Raw genomic sequence first — 19,950 nt, 5'->3', positions numbered from 1 at the left:
TCGAACTCATGTGGGGAAGTGACAATTTTTTCTCTTCGCCAAACTTAGAAAAAGTAAAGGAGTAAGGGATCAAAATCGTATCAGAACAGCAGAGATTTTGCAATTGTGTTTTACCGGAACGGATTGCTCACAGCTAACTAAGACTACCAACAAGTTTAGAAAAATAAGACAATCCAGAAGTTGGAGAGAATTCTGAGACCTTGATAGTCTTAACAATTTGGGGAAGCGCCGCAGGCGCTGTAACTTCCAGAAGGGTGGTGTAGAAAAGGAGGTTTAGTCGCCGTTTGGCGGCGTGAACCAACTGGTATCATAAAATCCGGAATTCTGAACTCCATGCAACTCTTACCTACAGTCTTAAAAAGATCTTAAAAACGCGTCAACATTGCCCCAGCTATGTCATGTTTGGTATCAATGGAATCATCAAGACAAGATCTATTCATTGGTACTCATCAAATTCTAAAATCTTCTAAAATCAGGGGCTACGTATAGAATTAGTCCATATGCCCACTTTCTAATAAAGGAGAGCGCAGAGAAAAAAGTATAAACAAATCGAACAGTAATGTCTGCGTCTCCATCTCTTTTCTCTCTGGGACAACCAACAAAACGCATTCATTCTCTCACTTTTGACCGCCTAACGGAATGGTTTGGTCGGAAAACACGAATATTCTTCTGATTTTTCTGAAATTCTAGTTATTTTTTAATATTTTCTTGTTGGATCATTGGAGGTAAGTGGGTAATTGAAAATTAGGGGGAAAAACTAACTGCAGATTTCGCAATCATTGGTGAAAAATAGTTTATTGATTTTAACCAATTTTCGTCAAAATTCCATACTGCATGGTCTCCCACACAGCGAAAAAGAACTGCAAGAAACATGAAGCCAATTAGAAAAGGAAAGGTCTAATTAGAAAAGGTCTTCTCCTTCAGAATTGTCGAAAATTAATTTCTCTATCTTATGAGCCAGAAAACGTAAATTTTGGTCAGAAATTGACTTTTTTTGATACAGAAAAGCAAGTTTTCAGAAAAATGAAATTTCAGTCATTTCAGATAATATTTCATTTTCTAAAAGTTGTAACAGTTTCAGAACATTTTCAAGTACATTATGTGCAATTTTGATTAGAAAATGTTTTCTGAAAATCTGTTTTTCTGTATCAAGAAGGTTGATTTCTGGCGAAATTTCACGTTGTCTGGCTCATAAGATAGAGAATTTCATTTACTACAGTTCTGGGACCTTTTTTGATCCATTGCGACGTCGGAAAGCCTGAAAATACCGCATTTTAACGTTTTCTAGTTTAGATATTACCAACGGGGGTCTCGTTGTGACTACCGTAGTATTAAACTTTTTCTATTTTTAGGGTTAAAGTAGATTTCAAGCCCAGAATAATTCTTTAGTTACAAACAATACCTATTTTCAGGAACTTAAAGGTTGCCAAGAAACGTTTCAAAAAGCCCAAAAAACGAGGCATTTGGACTCGTTTACTTGAGGTAACATACAAATGAGATCTTCAAAATCAATCATTTACATTTTTCCAGGTCTGGAACTATGGAAACAGAGACTTTGTCAAACAGAAGCTGGATTTCAAGACCATTTTAGAAAGAAATTTAGAGGTAAGTAGGGATTTGTCAAAATTAAGGGGATAAAAACTGACTTAGCAATTATCGGTGAAAAACAGAATATCTCTGTTTAAGCCTGTCAATTAGATGGGTGGATTGGGCAGGATAGAAAAAGTTAAACACAAAAAATTACTGAAGCGTGACTTATATTATTGGAAAGCTGAAAAAACGCTGATTCCAAATATATATTCAGTTTTTGCCCTCAAGGCCTGATATTCGAGAAAAACGAGGTCAAAGTTTGGAAAAAAGGTAATAATTTGTCATTTTTCGGTACTTCGACCATGTTTTTCTCGAATACCACACCTCGAGGGCAAAAACTGAATATATATTTGGAATCAGCGATTTGTCAGCTTTCCAATGATATAAGTCACGTCGTATGCCTCCAGACTGACTATATGACCTTCCCTAGTAAGGCAACTCCACTTGAAACACCTGCATGGCAAGCATATTAACATCTCTCCTTTCTTTCAGACATCCATCACTCCATTCAATCTCCAAAAATGGCGATTCTTTGGCCCCACGATCGTCTTGGCGGCGCTCATTGGTGTTTTCGTGGCTATGATGGTCTTCATGGGAATCTGCTGGTGCTTGAATGACAATGATAAGGCTCCAAACCAGGTCAGACAGTTTGGAGGAAGATCCGGAAGTCATGGAGACATTGATTTTAATTGTAGAATTTCGATTGTTTCTCTTTTTCATTTTGTTACGAAAATTTTATTTATGACTGAATCGAAAATAAAATAGATTTTTATATATTCGATTTTTTGTTCTCCAACATGCTGGCGCAGATATCAGAGTCGGAATTCCATGCAACTCTACCCTACAATCTTAAAAAAATCTTAAAAACGCGTCAACGTCGCCCCAGCTTTGTCATGTAATATATCAATGAAATCAGCAAGACAAGATCTATTCATTGGTACTCATCAAATTCTAAAATCTTGGTTTCATCTCATTTTAGCGTGCTACGTAAAGGGATACATGATCACTAAGCCTCCATCGGTTTCGTAATAAAGAAATAGAAAAAGAGAGCGCAGAGAAAGATAAACAAATCGAACAGTAATGTCTGCGTCTCCATCTCAGGGACAACCATCAAAACGGCATTCGTTCACTCACTTTTGACTGCCTTACGGAATGGTTCGGTCGGAAAACACGAATATTCATCTGATTTTTTTGAAATTCTAGTTATTTTTTAAAATATTTTCTTGTCGGATCATTAAAGGTAAGTGGGCTTTTAAACAGCGGTTTTTCTGAATGAAATGCCTAAATTTTACTGATTTTATTGATTTTCAAAAGGGTAGGGTCCGCAACGAAAAGACTTGAACTTTTTCGAGTCGCGTTGCGTGCGCGTCGCGGTTTATATTGAAATATAGGGCAATTAAAAGTAAAATTTGTATTTGGCACCGTGCCAACCGTTGTGCGATGAAGCGCGTATGTGTTTCACCGTTTTTTCGTCAAAATTCAGTGAAATTTAGGGAATTTTCATTAAAAAGTAACCAAACTGGTCACGGGCCGGCCCAAAACCGGCATTTTTTGAGCGAAATGCTGACATTTTTCAATTTTTGACTATACTTTATTCAGAATTCAATGAAAATCTAGTTATGCATCAAGAATTTGAAGTTTTTTAACGAAAAATTTAAAAGAAATTTAAAATATTTTGTCGAAAATATGATAGTTTTGCCGAAATTTGCTAAGTTTGAAAAAAAAAACTCCCGGATTTAATTTCAATCAGTTTAATGAAGTCCAGGATAATTAGTGAGCATTGATCTCTATTATCACGACACGCTTCTCACAACCACGCTCTGCCGAAATTGAAAATATGGACGGTTTTAGGGAATTCCAGTTATACGCCATGTTGCGGTAATAAAAGTCATTTATGAGACATATTCTAGGTCGGCTGCAAAGACAACGACATTTGTAACGAATTGGATTGGAGAAAGTCATGCTGAGAAGGGAGGAAGTTCGCTGCTGATTCTATGAGCAATTGTTGGTTAATGTCTATCAAGATCAAAATCATGTAAGTTTAAAACTTTAAATCATCCAATATTCTTATAACAAGTTTTTCCAGGAACCAACGTACAACTCCATCCAGATATTGCATGGTAATGGATTTGGCCAGTCAACAAGACCTCTTCCTGACAGAAATGTTGCAAAACATTGGTTGGCAGGGATTTGTGCTGGATTGAAGTACCTCCAAGAGGAAAATGTCGCTCATCGTGGTATCAAGAGAGAAAATATGCTCTTGTCAACATCAGGACACATGAAAATCAGCGACTTCGGGTTTGCGAAATCTGGAATACCCGCCACTCATTGGACTCGCACAGTTTGAGGAACCAGTGCGTGTATGTCGCCAGAAGTGTTCAAGAGTGAGGGATACACCCGTTCTACCGATGTCTGGAGTTTTGGAATCATCGTTATGGAGTTGATGAGTGGAAGCAGTGTTCAGAAGCTTCATAATTTTTGTACTTTGTCTTCATTTCTTTTATTTTTCTTTAGAAAAAGATAAATCAATTACCCAATCTTGAGGTCTTGTCGGGTCTGAAATCAATCCAGAATAGAGAATTATCTATCCAGCGATATTACGACTACGACAATAGATAATAATAGATATTTCTTGAAAGTAGGACTGCAGCCACTAACACTTACAATGCTGGAAAAAATATACAAGATATCAACGCAGTATGTATTTTTTCTCAAAGGAGATATCAAAAAGTTGTCAACAGATAAAATATAGCTCAATATTTATAGCATTCGCGGTTTTTCCACTGCCATCTCTCCAAGGTTTACCTCTGCATGCGAGCACGTTTGAGAATGGGCGGTTACGTCACGTAATTAAGGAGACCGGCAGGTAGCATTGAAAAAGAAAATATTATGTGGGATTTGTCTATAGTACGCCATCTGCTCTTGTCCCCTCCATCCGTGCCTTCCTCTCTACAGACTCATGACTTCATAGAGAGTACTCGGTTATGAGAGACGACAGAGAAAAACAATCTGCGTATCTTTATTCACACTCTCTAGCAGGAAAGGTTCTCCCTTCATCGTTCACTTCTAACCTACTCATAACATCTCATATGCCACCTAACGGAATGGTGGCAACCCCTTTCGTCTTATGATTTTATTTGAATTCTAACTGATATTCTTCCCTAGACTGCCTATCGGAATGGCTTAGTCGTCCACTCTTGTATTCTGATTTTTATTAAGTTCTAATTTATAATTTATATTCTTATTTTGTACCCTATTCCTGCAGTGTTTTGGATCCTTGGAAAAAAGGTAAGTCTGGGAAACTGGACATTGTTTTTATCGATTGATAATATTAAAGGAAAGAGCGCCTTCAGGACCAAGACCAAGCAATTTTTGATGGTTCGATATTGGCGTGGGCTCGAGAAAGATACCCGACTTCACCAATTGACCCGATGATGCATTTCCAATGGCTACAGTTTGTGTGTTGGTGTGGTTTAAAGTTGGCCTTTGAATAACTCGCTTCAAAATGAAAATTAGGAGTCGATCAACTTGTCAAATTGTAGATCTCGGTGAGCTCTATTCAACTCTATTTTCATTTTCACTATGAGTTTAGTGAGAACCGCAGTACAATCGATTTAGTGGCCGGGCCGTGAACACCCGGGCCTTGAATCACGGCCCGACCACTTAATGGCTTGTACTGCGGCTCTCACTAACTAAACTCACAGTAAACTCACAGCGAAAATGAAAATAGATTTGAGTAGAGCTCACCGAGTTCTACAATTTGACAAGTTGATCGACTCCTAATTTTCATTTTGAAGCGAGTTATTCAAACACGGCCCGGTTACAACTATGTTTTTTGTAGATAATTAAGGAAATAATTATATATATTCTTGTTCAGATCGGTTGCTGGTATCAGTGCACACAACCTACTGCAAATCGAACCAAGTGGTGGGAATGATGTGGAGATCACTCGCAAAGTTCACCTTTCAACACGATCATTTTGAGCAAGAATGGAGTCGAATTGCATTTTTATAATAAACAAATCAATAAATTTGTTACTTATTAAAACTGCTTTCTCGGCCAACCAAAAATCGGCTCCGAAACGCGCCAACGTCACGCCAGCCGGTGCGATGCTCAATTTAAGATTTTGATGAAACTCTCAAAATACTTCTTAAATTTTTTAAAAACTCTCAAAATACCGCCGGAAATCATAGAAATCTGCATATCCAAGCCGATTCTCAAAAACGCGCCAATTTCATCCCAGACTGAAAATCAAAAACTGAAATGCTTCATATCATACGAAATAGTTCTTACAGATGAGTTAATTTCCTTAAAAACGCACACAGATTTGGGAACAATTACAGAAAATTTTGTTTTCAGAGAGGATTACTGTAGTAGAAAAAGGGGGCGTGGCTTAGGGCAAAAATGGTGAATTTCAGAAAATTTAGCGGATATATGGATGATGAGAGATGTGGGCGTGGTTAAATACAACAAAGTCTTTTATAGAGATAAAAATGGCTGGAATTGGGGGTTTCCAGATGAAAAATAGCTGAAATTTTGAATTTTCGACTAGAAAATTGATTTTTGAGCTGAAAATTCAAATTTCCAATCATTTTTCACCTAAAAACCTTGAAAAACTCGAAAAATTACATTAGAAAAATATGTGCCTATACTGAGGGGGCGGAGCCAATATTGTGGATAAAAAATACAAAAAATCAATAAAAATCTGGAAGAAAACTCGTCAAAATATCAGACTATTTCTGGTTTTTATAGCGAACATTTTTTAGGGAAAAATTAGATTTTTGGCGTTTTGAATTTCGAAAGTGGGCGGGGCTTTTATAGTTGAAGACGTTCGGCGACGGCGGCGATGAGAGCGGCTCCTTGACACGATCCTTCGTCGGCGGGGACCAGTTCGAACTGGAAAAACAAGGAGATTTTAGAGAAAAAATGGCTGAAAACGTAGTTTTGTTTGGTCGGAAAATATTGGAAAAAAGGAAATTTTTAAGTCAGAAAAGTTGAAAATTCAAAATTTTCGGATTTTTTTTTTTGAAAAATTTGAATTTTTCGCAAAAAATTTAAATTTTCGGCATTCAGAATTGAAAATTCAGTGAGAAAAGTCTGAAAATCTGGAATTTCAGTACTGTAATTCCGATTTTACTGAAAAACAGGGCGGAAATCCACTATTTTTTAGAATAAAAATCAGTTTTTCGACAGAAAATTGAGCATTTTAAGCTGAAAATCCGGTCTGTCTTTCCAGATGTCCGGATATTTCAAAAATTCGGATTTTTGACTGAAATCCCTTGAATTCTGTGTAAACAACTGAAGTTTCTTATATAAATGACTGAAAATCGAGTTCTTTATGCCAAATTTCCAAATTTCACGAAAAATCACGAAAAAGTTTGCAAATTTGGCATAAAGAACTCGATTTTCAGTCATTTTAATAAGAAATTTCAGTCATTTACACATAATTCAAGGGATTTCAGTCAAAAATCCGAATTTTTGAAACATTCGGACATCTGGATAGACACACTCGATTTCTAGTTCAAAATACTGAAATTTTCTGTCAAAAAACTGATTTTTCTTCTAAAAAATAGTGGAGTTCAGTCTTGTTTTTCAGTAAAAAACCCATTTTTTCATCGAAAATCTGAACATTTCTGATGATTTCTCAGAGTTGCATGTCCTATTTTCTTTGAAATTTCGTCAAACTTCAGCCAAATGTCTGAATGTCCTCATTTAACTCAAAAATAGTTGATTTTCGTCTTTTTTCTTATAGAAAAAGCTTTTTTTTTGTCTCACAAAAAAAAAAATCAATTTTTCGCCAATTTTCGATTTCTACAGTACCTTCATAGTGATCGGCGTGAGTTCTTCCAATTTCTCTTTGAGCATTTGATGATATGTTGGATGGAATTGAATCAATGCACCACCGACACCGATTTTCACGGAAGACAGTTCCAGATGACGGAGGAGAGCGCTGATGGCTGAAAAATAGGGAATTTTGAGCTGAAAAAACGAGTTTTTTGCATGAAAATCCACTTTTTTCCCTCTAAAATCTCACCAGCGGCGACAATACTGGCTCCTCGTCTCGAAATGACGTCACAAACTTCTCGTATAATCAGATAATCGACAGTTCCGTGCATTTCCACTTCCAACTCCTCACAGATACGACGACACGCCTTGTGGACACCTTCTTCCTCGCTGAAAATTGGAAGAATTTATTGGTGAAAAATAGAGGTTTTTGGGTTGTAAATAGTCGAAAAATGGCAAAAAACACAGCTTTTTGAGTAAAAAATCGGCACTTTTCAATTGAAAAATGCTTTTTTCACCGATTTTATGTTAAAAATCAAAAAAAAAAACAGAAAATTTCAGGAATTTTGAAAAAATCCGAAAATCCTTTTTCTTCCTCGGATTTCTGAAATCCGGGGAAGAAAAAAGAAGAACGAAAAAGAGATTTTTGAGTCAATCCTCACTTTTACAGGTCATCTATTTCAGAATTTACAACTTTTGATTCAGAATATTTTCTTCTTTCCAGTATTTTCAAAATCCGGGGAAGACAAGAATCCGGAGAAGAGTGAAATCCAGAAAAAAAAAGAGATTTTCCACTATATTCTATTTCGAAGGACCAAGCTGAATCAGAATCCACTACTTCTGATTCAGAATCCTTTTTTCTTCTCCGAAATTTGAAAAATCCGAAAATTCTTTTTCTTCCCCAAATTCCTAAAATCCGGGGAAGAAAAAAAAGAAGGAAAAAGAGATTTTCGACTATATCCTGTTTTAAATGATCCAGCTGAAGCAGAATCCACTACTTCTGATTCAGAATCCTTTTTTCTTTCTCAAATTTTGAAAAAATCCGAAAATTCTTTTTCTTACCCGAATTTTCAAAATCCGGAGAAGAAAAAGAGATGATTTCCTGTATTCTTAATTATATGATTGAACTCATCCAGTATCTACAACTTTTGGTTTCTTTTGAGTGTATTTTTGATTCGAAAACACCGATTTTTAGGCTAAAATTTTGCGAAAAATCAATAATTTCCTATTTTTTCTAAAATCCATTTTTTTAATTCTAAAAATTTCCCAAAAATTCCAATTACTCACCCCAAAATCTCTGAGATATATTTCGTCGGGAACGACTCCTCCTCATCGAGTTTTTCACACGGAGTTCCTTCGAATAGTACTCGATCGAGACACAATTGGGACAACACTTTTCGGACGACTTCACCAATGTACAGAGCTCCGCACAGTTTGTCGATTCTGAAATAATTATCAGTGAAATGAGATGATTTAGGAGCGAATTTAGTCATTTTTCAGTTGAAAATTCATGTTTTCAGTTTGAGATTTGATAATCTAAATCGGGAGATTTTAGACTGTTTTTGGTGGTTTTCAGTTCAAAATCGAATTCTTCTTTTTCTTCTTCTTTCTTCCCCAGATTTAGAAAATTCGGAGAAGAAAAAGGAATTTTCAAAATTCGGGGAAGAAAAAAGGATTCTGAATCAGAAGTAGTGAATTCTGAATTAGTTGGGTCATTTAAAACAGATTAAAGTGGAAAATCTCTTTTTCCTACTTTTTTTTTCTTCTCCAGATTTTAGGAATTTGGAGAAGAAAAAGAATTTTCGGATTTTTCAAAATTCGGGGAAGAAAAAAGGATTCTGAATCAGAAGTAGTGAATTCTGAATTAGTTGGGTCATTTAAAACAGATTAAAGTGGAAAATCTCTTTTTCCTTCTTTTTTTTTTCTTCTCCAGATTTTAGGAATTTGGAGAAGAAAAAGAATTTTCGGATTTTTCAAATTTCGGAGAAGAAAAAAGGATTCTGAATCAGAAGTAGTGGATTCTGATTCAGCTGGATAATTTAAAACAGAATATAGTGGAAAATCTCTTTTTCCTTCTTCTTCTTTCTACCCCAGATTTTAGGAATTTGGTGAAGAAAAAGGAATTTTCAAAATTCGGGGAAGAAAAAAGGATTCTGAATCAGAAGTAGTGAATTCTGATTCAGTTGGATCATTTAAAACAGAATAAAGTAGAAAATCTCTTTTTTGTTCTTCTTTCTTCCCCAGATTTTGAAAATTCGGGAAAGAAAAAGGAATTTTCAAAATTTGGGAAAGAAAAAAGGATTCTAAATCAGAAGTAGTGAATTCTGATTCAGTTGGATCATTTAAAACAGAATAAAGTAGAAAATCTCTTTTTTGTTCTTCTTCTTCTTTTTCTCCTCCGGATTTTTGGAATTTGGGGAAGAAAAAGGATTTTCGGATTTCCGAAATTCCATTCTTTCTCGAATTTCAGTCTTTTTTTTCTGTATTTTACTCTTCTCCGGATTCAAGATTTCTAGTCTAACTCGGATTTTAGGTCTTCCCCGGATTTTGAAAATCCTGGAAAGAAGAAAATAGCTCAAAATGTCACTGAAAACATGCATTTTCAGCGCAAAAATGTCTGAAAATCCTCCACTTACAGTTGTTTTCCCTTATGAACACTTGCGGCATCGACTTCCCGATCGAATTGTGTCAAAATATCGTCCAATTCTCCGTGTTTTCCAAATTCCTCCCATTCCGTCACCACAATCATATTCTCGTGATCGTAACCACGCGCTTTCGCGTCGAATTTCGTGATTCGAGACGTTTTTTCGAGATACGACGAGTTGCAACTGAAAAATTGAGAATTTCGGGGGAATTTTAGGGGATTTCGAGGCGAAAATATGCCATTTTTCAAAGATTTTCAACAAAAAAATTGAATTCTCCATTCAAAATCCTTACCCATATCCAATAACCACTCCAATCGTACACTCTGGACCGTATTTGTGCGAGGCGGCCGCCAGTTGCCCAACCGTATCGTTCATCACCGCCTTGATACTCACTTTTGTCGACTGAAAATTGGGAAAAATTGAACTTTGGAGCTAAAAATTGAAAATCCGAAAATCCTTTTTCTTACCCCGATTTTTCAAAATCCGGGGAAGAAAAAGAAGAATAACAAAAAAGAGATTTTTAAGTTAATCCTCACTTTTAGAGGTCATCTACATCAGAATCTACAACTTTTCATTCAGAATGTTTTCTTCTTTCTCGTATTCTCAAAATCCGGAGAAGATCTAAAACCCGAGTTAGACTAGAAATCTTGAATCCGGAGAAGAGTAAAATCCAGTAAAAAGACTGAAATTCGGAATATTGTCAGGAAAAAGAGTAAAAATTTTCGAAAAATCAGAAATCCGAAAATCCTTTTTCTTACCCAAATTCCTAAAATCTGGGGAAGAAAAAGAAAGAAGGAAAATGAGATTTTTGAGTCAATTTACACCTTTAAAGATCATCTATATCAGAATCTATAACTTCTGATTCATAATCCTTTTTCTTCCCCGAAATTTGAAAAATCCGAAAATCCTTTTTCTTACCCGAATTTTCAAAATCTGGGGAAGAAAAAAAAAACGAAAAAGAGATTTATGAGTCAGTTCTTACTATTAGAGGTCACTTATATCAGAATCTACAATATTTGATTCAGAATCCTTTTTCTTCCCCGAAATTTGAAAAATCCGAAAATCCCTTTTTCTTTCCCAAATTCCTAAAACCCGGGGAAGAAAAAGAAGAAGAACAAAAAAAGAGGTTTTCGACTATTTCCTGCTTTGGATGAACCAGCTGAATCAGAATCCACTACTTCTGATTCAGAATCCTTTTTCTTCCCCGAATTTTCAAAATCTAGGGAAGAAAAAAAAGAACGAAAAAGAGATTTTTGAGTCAATTTTCATCTTTAAAGGTCATCTATATCAGAATCTACAATATTTGATTCAGAATCCTGTTTCTTCCCCAAATTTTCGCTAAAAATCGAGTTTTTGTGATTAAAATATGATTTTCATGCAATTTCCAGCCGAAAACTGACCATATTCATCTCGAGTGCCTCTTCCAGAAGTGCGACGACGTCTTTCTGAAGACAATCCTTGATATCGAATCCTTTCGTCCACCAGAGAAGACGGGCGGAACGGATTGAAAGGAGTTCACACGGATAGGAGAATACGAATCCTGAAAATTAGGAGAAAATTGGCTGAAAATTTTAAAAAAATAGCTGAAAATTGTCAAAAATTGGCTAAAAATGCTCAAAAATTGTCTGAAAATGCCCAAAAACGCGTCCAAGACACCCCCGACTTGCAAGCAACGCGCCGATGGAACGCCAGACACTGTGTCTCACTGAAAAAAAAGCGTCAACGACACTCCAGCCTTGGTTTAAAATGCGCCAACGGAGCGCCAGTTCTTATAGAAAAACGCGTCCAAGGTACCCCAGCTCGGTTAAAATCGCATCTGGGGTTCCACTGACGCGATTCTGACGATCTGGGGATTCTTTAACGCGATTTTAGCTCATTTTCAACAGATTTTCCATCAATTTCTGTTAGAAAACTAAGCTGAATTGACTGAAAATGCCCAAAAATTGGAAAAATTCATTCAAAGACGCGTCCAAGGCACCCCCGACGCGCCAATGGAGCGCCAGACACTGTTTCGTACTGAAAAACGCGTCAACGACACTCCAGCTTTGGTTGGAAACGCGCCAAAGGAATGCCAGTTCTTATAGAAAAACGCGTCCAAGGTACCCCAGACTCCTGGCCAGGATAGTCAGGAGCGCCATTGACGCGTTTTTTGGTGAGAATAAGTGTGGCTGGCGTTCCATTTACTCCTTTTCCAAGTGGAATCAGCGTCTGGCGTGCCGTTCGCGCGTTTCTGACGATCTGGGGCGTCTTTGGCGCAATTTTAGCTCATTTTTAACGGATTTTCAACGAAATTTCATCAATTTTTGCCTAAAAAATCCCATTTTTCGCCTGGAAAACTCACCAATCGGTAAATTCGCATCGACAAGACCGAATTCCTGAAGGAATCGTTGCAAACAATTGACAATAAACGTGAATAATTGATCGCCAGTGCCTTTCATCACGTGATTCGCCACAATATAGTTGACGGTGTTGTGTTTCGGTGGATCAGTTCCATCAAGTGTCAGCAACATTATCCGGAGATTTTTACCCGATAAATCGATCGCAACGTATTTTCCGCGTTCTGGAAATGAAAAATTGGGGAATTTTACTAATTTCAGGTGGTGTTTTTCAAATCAAACATTCAAAATCCGGAAATCCTTTTTCTTCTCCAAATTCCTAAAATCTGGGGAAGAAAAAGAAGAAGAACGAAAAAGAGATTTTCAAGTTAATCCTCACTTTTAGAGGTCACCTATATCAGAATTTACAACTTTTGATTCAGAATCTTTCCTTCTTACCCGAATTTTGAAAAATTCGGGGAAGACCTAAAATCCGAGTTAGACTAGAAATCTTGAATCCGGAGAAGAGTGAAATCCAGAAAAAAGACTGAAATTCGAGAAAGAATGGAATTTCGGAAAGAAAAAGTTTTAAATATTCGAAAACCTTTTTCTTCCCCAAATTCCTAAAATCCGGGGAAGAAAAAGAAGAAGAAGGAAAAAGAGATTTTCGACTATATTCTGTTTTAAATGACCCAACTGAATCAGAATTCACTACTTTTGATTCAGAATCCTTTTTTCTTACCCGAATTTCGAAAAATCCGAAAAACCTTTTTCTTCCCCAAATTCCTAAAATCCGGGGAAGAAAAAGAAGAAGAAGGAAAAAGAGATTTTCGACTATATTCTGTTTTAAATGACCCACCTGAATCAGAATTCACTACTTCTGATTCAGAATCCTTTTTTCTTACCCGAATTTTCAAAATCTGGGGAAGAAAAAGAAGAGACTTCTTTTTATATAATTGAACTCATCCAGTATCTATAACTTTTGGTTTCCATTCATTCAATTTTTGACCAAAAAAACTGATTTTTGCCTCAAAAATTACCGAAAAACGCCGATTTTTTCACTATTTTTCCGTTTTTTCACAAATTTTACCTGTTCCATCAGGCAGCGCCGGTACATAACTCGGCAACATGGCAATGGATGATCCTTTGGTCTGTGCGAGACCCAATTTCATTTGTTGTTCCACTTTTTCACTGATTTCTTGAAGTTTCGCACGATCCAAACGGAACATTTGGAGGTATTCCTCCACTTCCGGTGGTATCACCTTCATCTTTTTTCTGAAATTAAAAAAAAAAATGAATTTTCGAGGTTTTGAGGATGAAAAACTGGACATTTAGCGAGAAAATACGGAGAAATTATTGAAAATTAGAGGAAAATTGGCTGGAAATGCTCAAAATTTGGCTAAAATTCTCAAAATTCGGCGAAAATTCTCAAATATTGGCTAAAATACTCGAAAATTGGATAAAAATTCTCAAAAATTGCGGTTTTTAAGCTGAAAATCGAAATTTGTGGTGTCTGGGAGAGTCTGGCGCGCCTTAGACGCAAAATACGAATTTTCACATTAAAAACTGTCAAAGCGCGTCTAAGGCGCGCCAGAGTATTCCAGACGCCAGAAATTCGATTTTCAGCTCAAAAACCTCAATTTTGAGAATTTTAGCCAATTTTTGAGCATTTTTAGCCAATTTTTGAGCATTTTCAGTCAATTCAGCTTAGTTTTCTAACAGAAATTGATGGAAAATCTGTTGAAAATGAGCGAAAATCGCGTTAAAGACGGCCCAGATCATCAGAATCGCGTCAATTGAACCCCAGATGCGATTTTAACCGAGGCTGGGGTACCTTGGACGCGTTTTTCTATAAGAACTGGCGTTCCGTTGGCGCATTTTAAACCAAGGCTGGAGTGTCGTTGACGCGTATTTTTCAGTGAGACACAGTGTCTGGCGTTCCATAAGCGCGTTGCTTGCAAGTCGGGGGTGCCGTGGACGCGTTTTTGAGCAATTTCAGCCAATTTTCGAGCATTTTATCCAATTTTTGAGCATTTTTGGGCATTTTTACACAATTTTTGGGCATTTTTAGCAAATTTTTGAGAATTTTTAGTTTTTGATAAAATTTTGAGTGAAAATCCACCTTTTAGCGAACAAACCGCGTCTCAGGAACGCCAGATTCGTAAAATTGAGATTTGGCGCCAAATATCACTAGAAAAACGCGTCTCAGGCGCGCTAGTCTCTTCTAAATTGATTTTCAGCTCAAAACAACGTAAAAAGTTGCAATTTCAGATAGTTTTTGGTCAAAAATCTTGCATTTTTATCAAAAAAATCAATATTTCGACGGCAAAATGGCCTTTTTTAATGCAGAAAATCGAATTTTTTATCATTAAGAAGCTTCTTGAACAACAAAAATCGATTCTTTCTCCTTTTTCTCTAAAAACACAAAAATATTTGTGTCTCTGTTATCTCAATTATCGATTAATTATTTAATTACCACCTCCTAATCATCGGTCTCTTATTAAATTTTTCAAAAAAAAAAGAAAGAAATGGAACAGAAAACAAAAAGGGCAGTCCGACACAAATAAACGTGCAAAACGAAGAGACGACGAGAGAGTAGAGAGACGCAGACAGTCGGAGAGAGAGCGGAGAGTCGGCGAGAGATCATTGAAAACGAGGAGAGTCGGTGAGAGAAATGCGAAGAGATGTTGGCACACTGCCAACTGATTGTGATGATGAGATGATGCAAACTCGCTCTATTTGTGATTTTAATGATAATTGGAGCGGTTTTGGGGGTGAAATTGATGAAAGTCGGGCTAAAAATGGGTAAAAATGTCCAAAAATTGCTCAAAATTGTTCAAAAAAACCATTTTTTGAAATTTTTAAGCTGAAAAAACACTTTTTTTGCGTATAAGGAGAGGCTGGCGCGCCTCAGACTTTTTTTAAGGCGAAAATTCGTTTGATTTTTAGCGTGTCTGAGACGCGGCTTGGGAGCTAAAAAGTGATTTTTAACTCAAAATTTGAAAAAATCGCTCTATTTGTGGTAATCAGGAGGGGTTTTGGGGTGAAAATTGATCTGAAACAGCTGAAACGACGCTAAATGCTCAAAAAATAGCTAAAAATTCTCAAAAATTAGTGGAAAAATGCTCAAAAATAGCTAAAAATGCTCAAAATGTGCTAAAATGCTCAAAAATTGACAAAAAAATGCTCAAAAATGCTCAAAAAACGCTCAAAAATAGGCTAAAAATGCTTAAAATTTGGCAAAAATGTTCGAAAAATGGCTCGTTTATCACCTTATTAGGTCGCTGGGGCACCTTTGACGCGTTTTTGATGGAAAATATTTACTTCTGAGCAAAAATTGTACGGAAACTCTATTTTTTCTATTTTTGTCAGAAAATACCAAAATTTGCACCAATTTCAGCTCAAAAATCTAGTTTTTGGCCATATTTTTAGCTGAATTTATTAAAAATACTAAAAATTATGAAATTTCGATGAAAGAGATCCTTAATAGACGAAATTATCAAAAATTGCTATAAAAATCCGGGTTTTGACGAAAATTTGTGCAAAATACCACCTTTTTTCCGAAACTCGATTTACCCTCATTTTTCCAAAGTTTTTAAATAAAAAAGATTAATTTTCTACTACCGTATCACATGATACGAGGGAAATCCCCGAAAAAATAAACAAAGGGACAAATTTCTCTATTCTCAGGCAACTCAATATTAGTCTAATCCTAGAACCGCATCAATCTAATCTCAATCTCATTAGATTAGTGGATTTTGCTTGCGCACACTTCGTTCGCGCCAGGATCCACGAATAAGTCAGTACAAAACGCGCAAAATTTCTTTCAATTTTTATTTTAATGTTTTTTTTTCTAAGTTTTAATTCTCTATTTATGTCTCGAAAGTCTGAAACCGTTGCGAACTAATTTCGTTTGCGATTTTACCGACTTTTTCACTATTTTCCACTATTGAAAATTGTATTTTTCGGTTTCTATGGCTCTCCAAGTCTTCAACTGCACTATTCAGTCTTCCACAACTTTCATCTGGTTTGGAAGAAAAGGCAAAATTGCGATGAAATAGTGGATAAATTCTTTGGTAAGCGAATTGTTTCTTTTACAATTAACCGTGAATAATAGTGTAAGGTATTCGGATGAATCCCTTAGGCCTGCTCGGCTCTTTGTCTAAAGCCCACAGTTGTTTCACCAAATTTGACACTTTCAGAAGTCAACTATTTCGCGTCGAAACTGCTCGCCTCCGCTCACAGTCTCGTCGCCACAATTCCTAGGCCTGCAACTGTCATCGCCGCCGTCGTCGTGTCTGCTGTCTCTCTCGTCGCCAACGCTCTCTCGCCGCCACCGCCACAACGACACTCCGCCACCACGAGGACTGTTTGACCTGGCGCTCAACCGCCATGGCGCCAACTCATGGATTTACTAACTCCGCCCCCTTTTCACCACTATATAAGCTGAGAATTCCCTTTCTCTAGGCAGTTCTTACGGGTGAACTTGCACCAGTCCCTATTTCTCTTTGTAACCCTCTTTCACCCTTTCACTTGTAACATTTGAGTAACTAATAAACTAGTAGTTGAGTATAAAAGTCTTGCGTTGCTTACTGGTAGCAGCGACTTAGGTTTTTCTTAAATTTTTTAGATTAACTTATAAAGACCCACCCACGCTTCCCACCCTTTGTATTCTTCTTACTCTTTTATTGATTTTGCCTCTGGCTCGGGACCATAACCCGATTTTATCCTCTTTTGTTACTCTCCTCTCACTCTCTTTTTCTAGACAGGGCCCGTTTAGTTTAAGTTCTTTTTGTGTTAGGTTAGGTGTTAGATGCTTAGGTTACCCATGTAGGGAATTAGGGCGTAGGACTCTGCTTTCTATTGTATGCCTCTACGTTAATTTCCGTCACGTATCTTTTCGTAGCCGGCTCCCTAGATAGCAGTGAGCACGGGTTCCAAGACCTGTGCGCTGTCAAAGGAGTGCAGGTTGATAAATTCTCTATACTGTTTTATCAAACTCCTGCCCCACCCATAAACCCGGTTTTTCGACCAAGATTCTTTCGAATCGGTCAGCACGGATCGACATTCTTCATGCTCTTGGTTCTCGAAGCATTTTCTGGATATCACTGACGAGTGAAAACACTGGAACAAGCAACGCTTTGGTTCGGGAGAGAGCTGTTTTGGTCGTCAGCAAGCTGGGATCGTTGGATTCGATGCTCAGGGAACACATCTTCGAATTTGGAGTCATCCTCAATCGACTCGGAAGCTTCTAGAACGGGATCAAACACGCGGGTTCTGAAACCTGCGCGATCGCCTCTATTAGCGTGTTCACGCTGCATTGGATTTTCATCCAACAAAACCATATCAGGTTAGCGAATCTATTCGCGAAGCCGTTTCATAGGTCAACTGCTGGAGTTGACGATGTCGATAGTGTGAGATTGTACACTCACTGGACGTCTTCTACAACAATGGCAAAGACAACAACGTCTCCGAAACATCGGGAAAATCGTGACGTCTGAGAGATTGACGGCAGTCAATTCTGGACCGGGAGCAACGATACAACAAGTTGACTCCAACAAATCGTCAGCCAGTGCGGTAAGCATTGAAGAAGCCGATAGCAATATCGCCGATTAGCCACTACACAGTGAGGAAGTCGATGCCGTGTGCACCGCCGAATATGCGGATCAACGAGAGTGATCCCTGTTGTTAGCCACTACACAGTGAGGAAGACGATGCCCCAGGCACCGCCGATGTTGAAACATCGATGATGAGGATCAATAGGAGGATCCCCGAATATCCACTCCACAAGTGATGAGGAAGGTCTCTCGAAAACCTCCGGGAAACAGGACGGTCTCTCGCAAACCTCCTGAATTGTTCATGCCCTCGTGCTGAAATGCGGATCGAAAGAAGGATCCCTGGATTACCCACTCTTTCGGGTGAAGACGCCGATGTTGAAACATTGATGATGCGGATCGACAGAAGGATCCCTGGAAAATCACGTCTCAGTGATGAAACCCTGGAAACTACTCTTCTGGAAACGAAGCAGTAGAGGTATTCACAGCTTCCAGTATGCGAAGGTTCTAAGACCGACGCGGAAGTTGACTTTAAGTCTGAAAACATAATGGTTGGCTCTAACGCCATCCCGATCCCACTTGGCTTGGCAAGCAGCGTGGAGGACGTCACAATGGTCGGTGAAGTATCTACTCAGCCGACATGAAAGGATTCTGGTGCTGATAACCCTCCTGGAAACGGAGACGAACGGATAAAGCTGATTGGCCGGACGGAACGACTTCATCGGTGGACAGTCGTCAGAAGTCTCAACAAAGCAAAGTTGAGAGCAACAACAAAGAAAGATCTCCACGAGAACATGGTGGAACGAAGTAATTTGGCTCTTCTGGAAACGAAGACCTGTTAGCAAGTTTTGCTTACGCGGTTTCAGTATGCGAAGGTTCCATGACCAACGCGGAAACTGAAAACATAAAAGCTGTAAACTCGGAGCTTAGTTTTAAGCTGATTCTATCACACACGACTTAGTAATCGTTGTGGACGAGATTGTTTTTGGCAAAAACGACAACTGAGCTATGGACAGCACTGGAAACGTTTCATCTTCCAGTAGTGAAGTCTTCAAGCGACGTGAGGATCAAATTCTCGGAGTCGACATTATTCGAGATTTGGACAACAAGCAGTTAACGTCATCCTGGTAAAGGAAGGAGCAGCAGCTCGAGATGGTTCGGAACCATTGGTCCATCAACTTACGAGAAGCAGAAGAAGAGGTGCGATGGAATTCGTGAGAAGTCTTCCGAAACGGAAACCCACTTGGTTTGGCAAACAAAGTGGACGGTACAAAGTTCGGAACATCAGTATTCGAAGACTGAAGAAGAAATCCAGTCGCGACAATTCTCCCGGAAACGGAGAAGGACAGAAGACTCTTGTCTGTCAAGAAAGGAGAACTCGCAGAAGTCGGATCACAAACTCAGAAGCCGTGTTAAGCTGAGAACAACTACGTTCAGTTCAACAGCAGTAATCGCTGAAGAAGCAATGTGCGAGCAACAAAGCCTACGTTGCGGTAACAACAAAATGGGGGGCGTCCTTATAGCCCGCCCAGGAAAACACATGCTGGATGCTCAATCGGTCAATTGAAGCATCGGAGAATCTTGGAGTTGAAAACTCGAAACGATCTGAAAAGTCCTGAAGACGTGTAAATCGCCTGAAAAGTCTGCAAAAAGCCGCAATCGGACCGTTTTGGACGTTCGATGACAAGAACGAAGGATGTTTCACTCCTGAAATATTTTCTCGCTGAAGTTTACACCGGAATTGCTTGTTCTCGACGAGATTTGGCTCAATTTCATTCGATCGCCTACCGTGAAATTTTAATTCGTGGCATACGGTATTAAAGGCGCACCGGCTTTTGCAAAGGAGAGGTCTCGCACCGACAACCGACAATGACGCGGGAAACGCAAGGAATTGCAATTTCGTTTGGTTTTTCGTCCTAAAAACCAATGATCGCTCATTTTTCGAGCATGTTTCGGTCAAATGTGATGTCGCACGAGCTTTGTCATTTTCCGCTCGTCACATTTAACGGTTTCATAACCTGGAAAGCGGGATCGGACACTAGTCTTATGTGCCAATCACCT

General features: G+C 38.1%; 3 protein-coding genes across 3 annotated transcripts; 1 reads left to right on the top strand and 2 right to left on the bottom strand.

The window, feature by feature from the left end:
• Positions 1-398: 398 nt before the first annotated feature.
• On the top strand, positions 399-3,937 carry GCK72_015519 (uncharacterized protein; the record flags this gene model as incomplete). Its single annotated transcript, XM_053730934.1, has 5 exons — positions 399-442; positions 1,413-1,482; positions 1,531-1,605; positions 2,083-2,229; positions 3,677-3,937. The coding sequence occupies 5 exons, from the start codon at positions 399-401 to the stop codon at positions 3,935-3,937; spliced, it is 597 nt and encodes a 198-aa protein (XP_053585706.1).
• A 2,468-nt stretch (positions 3,938-6,405) lies between these two features.
• GCK72_015518 (uncharacterized protein) lies at positions 6,406-13,602 on the bottom strand (the record flags this gene model as incomplete). The annotated part of the gene is made up of 9 exons (XM_003093907.2): positions 6,406-6,486; positions 7,411-7,547; positions 7,625-7,764; positions 8,662-8,817; positions 10,011-10,202; positions 10,312-10,421; positions 11,420-11,559; positions 12,361-12,579; positions 13,425-13,602. 9 exons carry the CDS (start codon positions 13,600-13,602, stop codon positions 6,406-6,408), a joined length of 1,353 nt encoding a protein of 450 aa, XP_003093955.1.
• A 4,116-nt stretch (positions 13,603-17,718) lies between these two features.
• Positions 17,719-17,919, bottom strand: GCK72_015517 (uncharacterized protein; the record flags this gene model as incomplete). The annotated part of the gene is made up of 1 exon (XM_053730933.1): positions 17,719-17,919. The coding sequence occupies one exon, from the start codon at positions 17,917-17,919 to the stop codon at positions 17,719-17,721; it is 201 nt and encodes a 66-aa protein (XP_053585705.1).
• Positions 17,920-19,950: the final 2,031 nt, after the last annotated feature.

Source organism: Caenorhabditis remanei, chromosome IV (genome assembly GCF_010183535.1).
Source record: "Caenorhabditis remanei strain PX506 chromosome IV, whole genome shotgun sequence".
In the NCBI taxonomy this organism is placed as follows: domain Eukaryota; kingdom Metazoa; phylum Nematoda; class Chromadorea; order Rhabditida; family Rhabditidae; genus Caenorhabditis; species Caenorhabditis remanei.
Note: the sequence above shows the minus strand (reverse complement) of the source record. Positions and strands in the feature narration are given on the sequence as shown.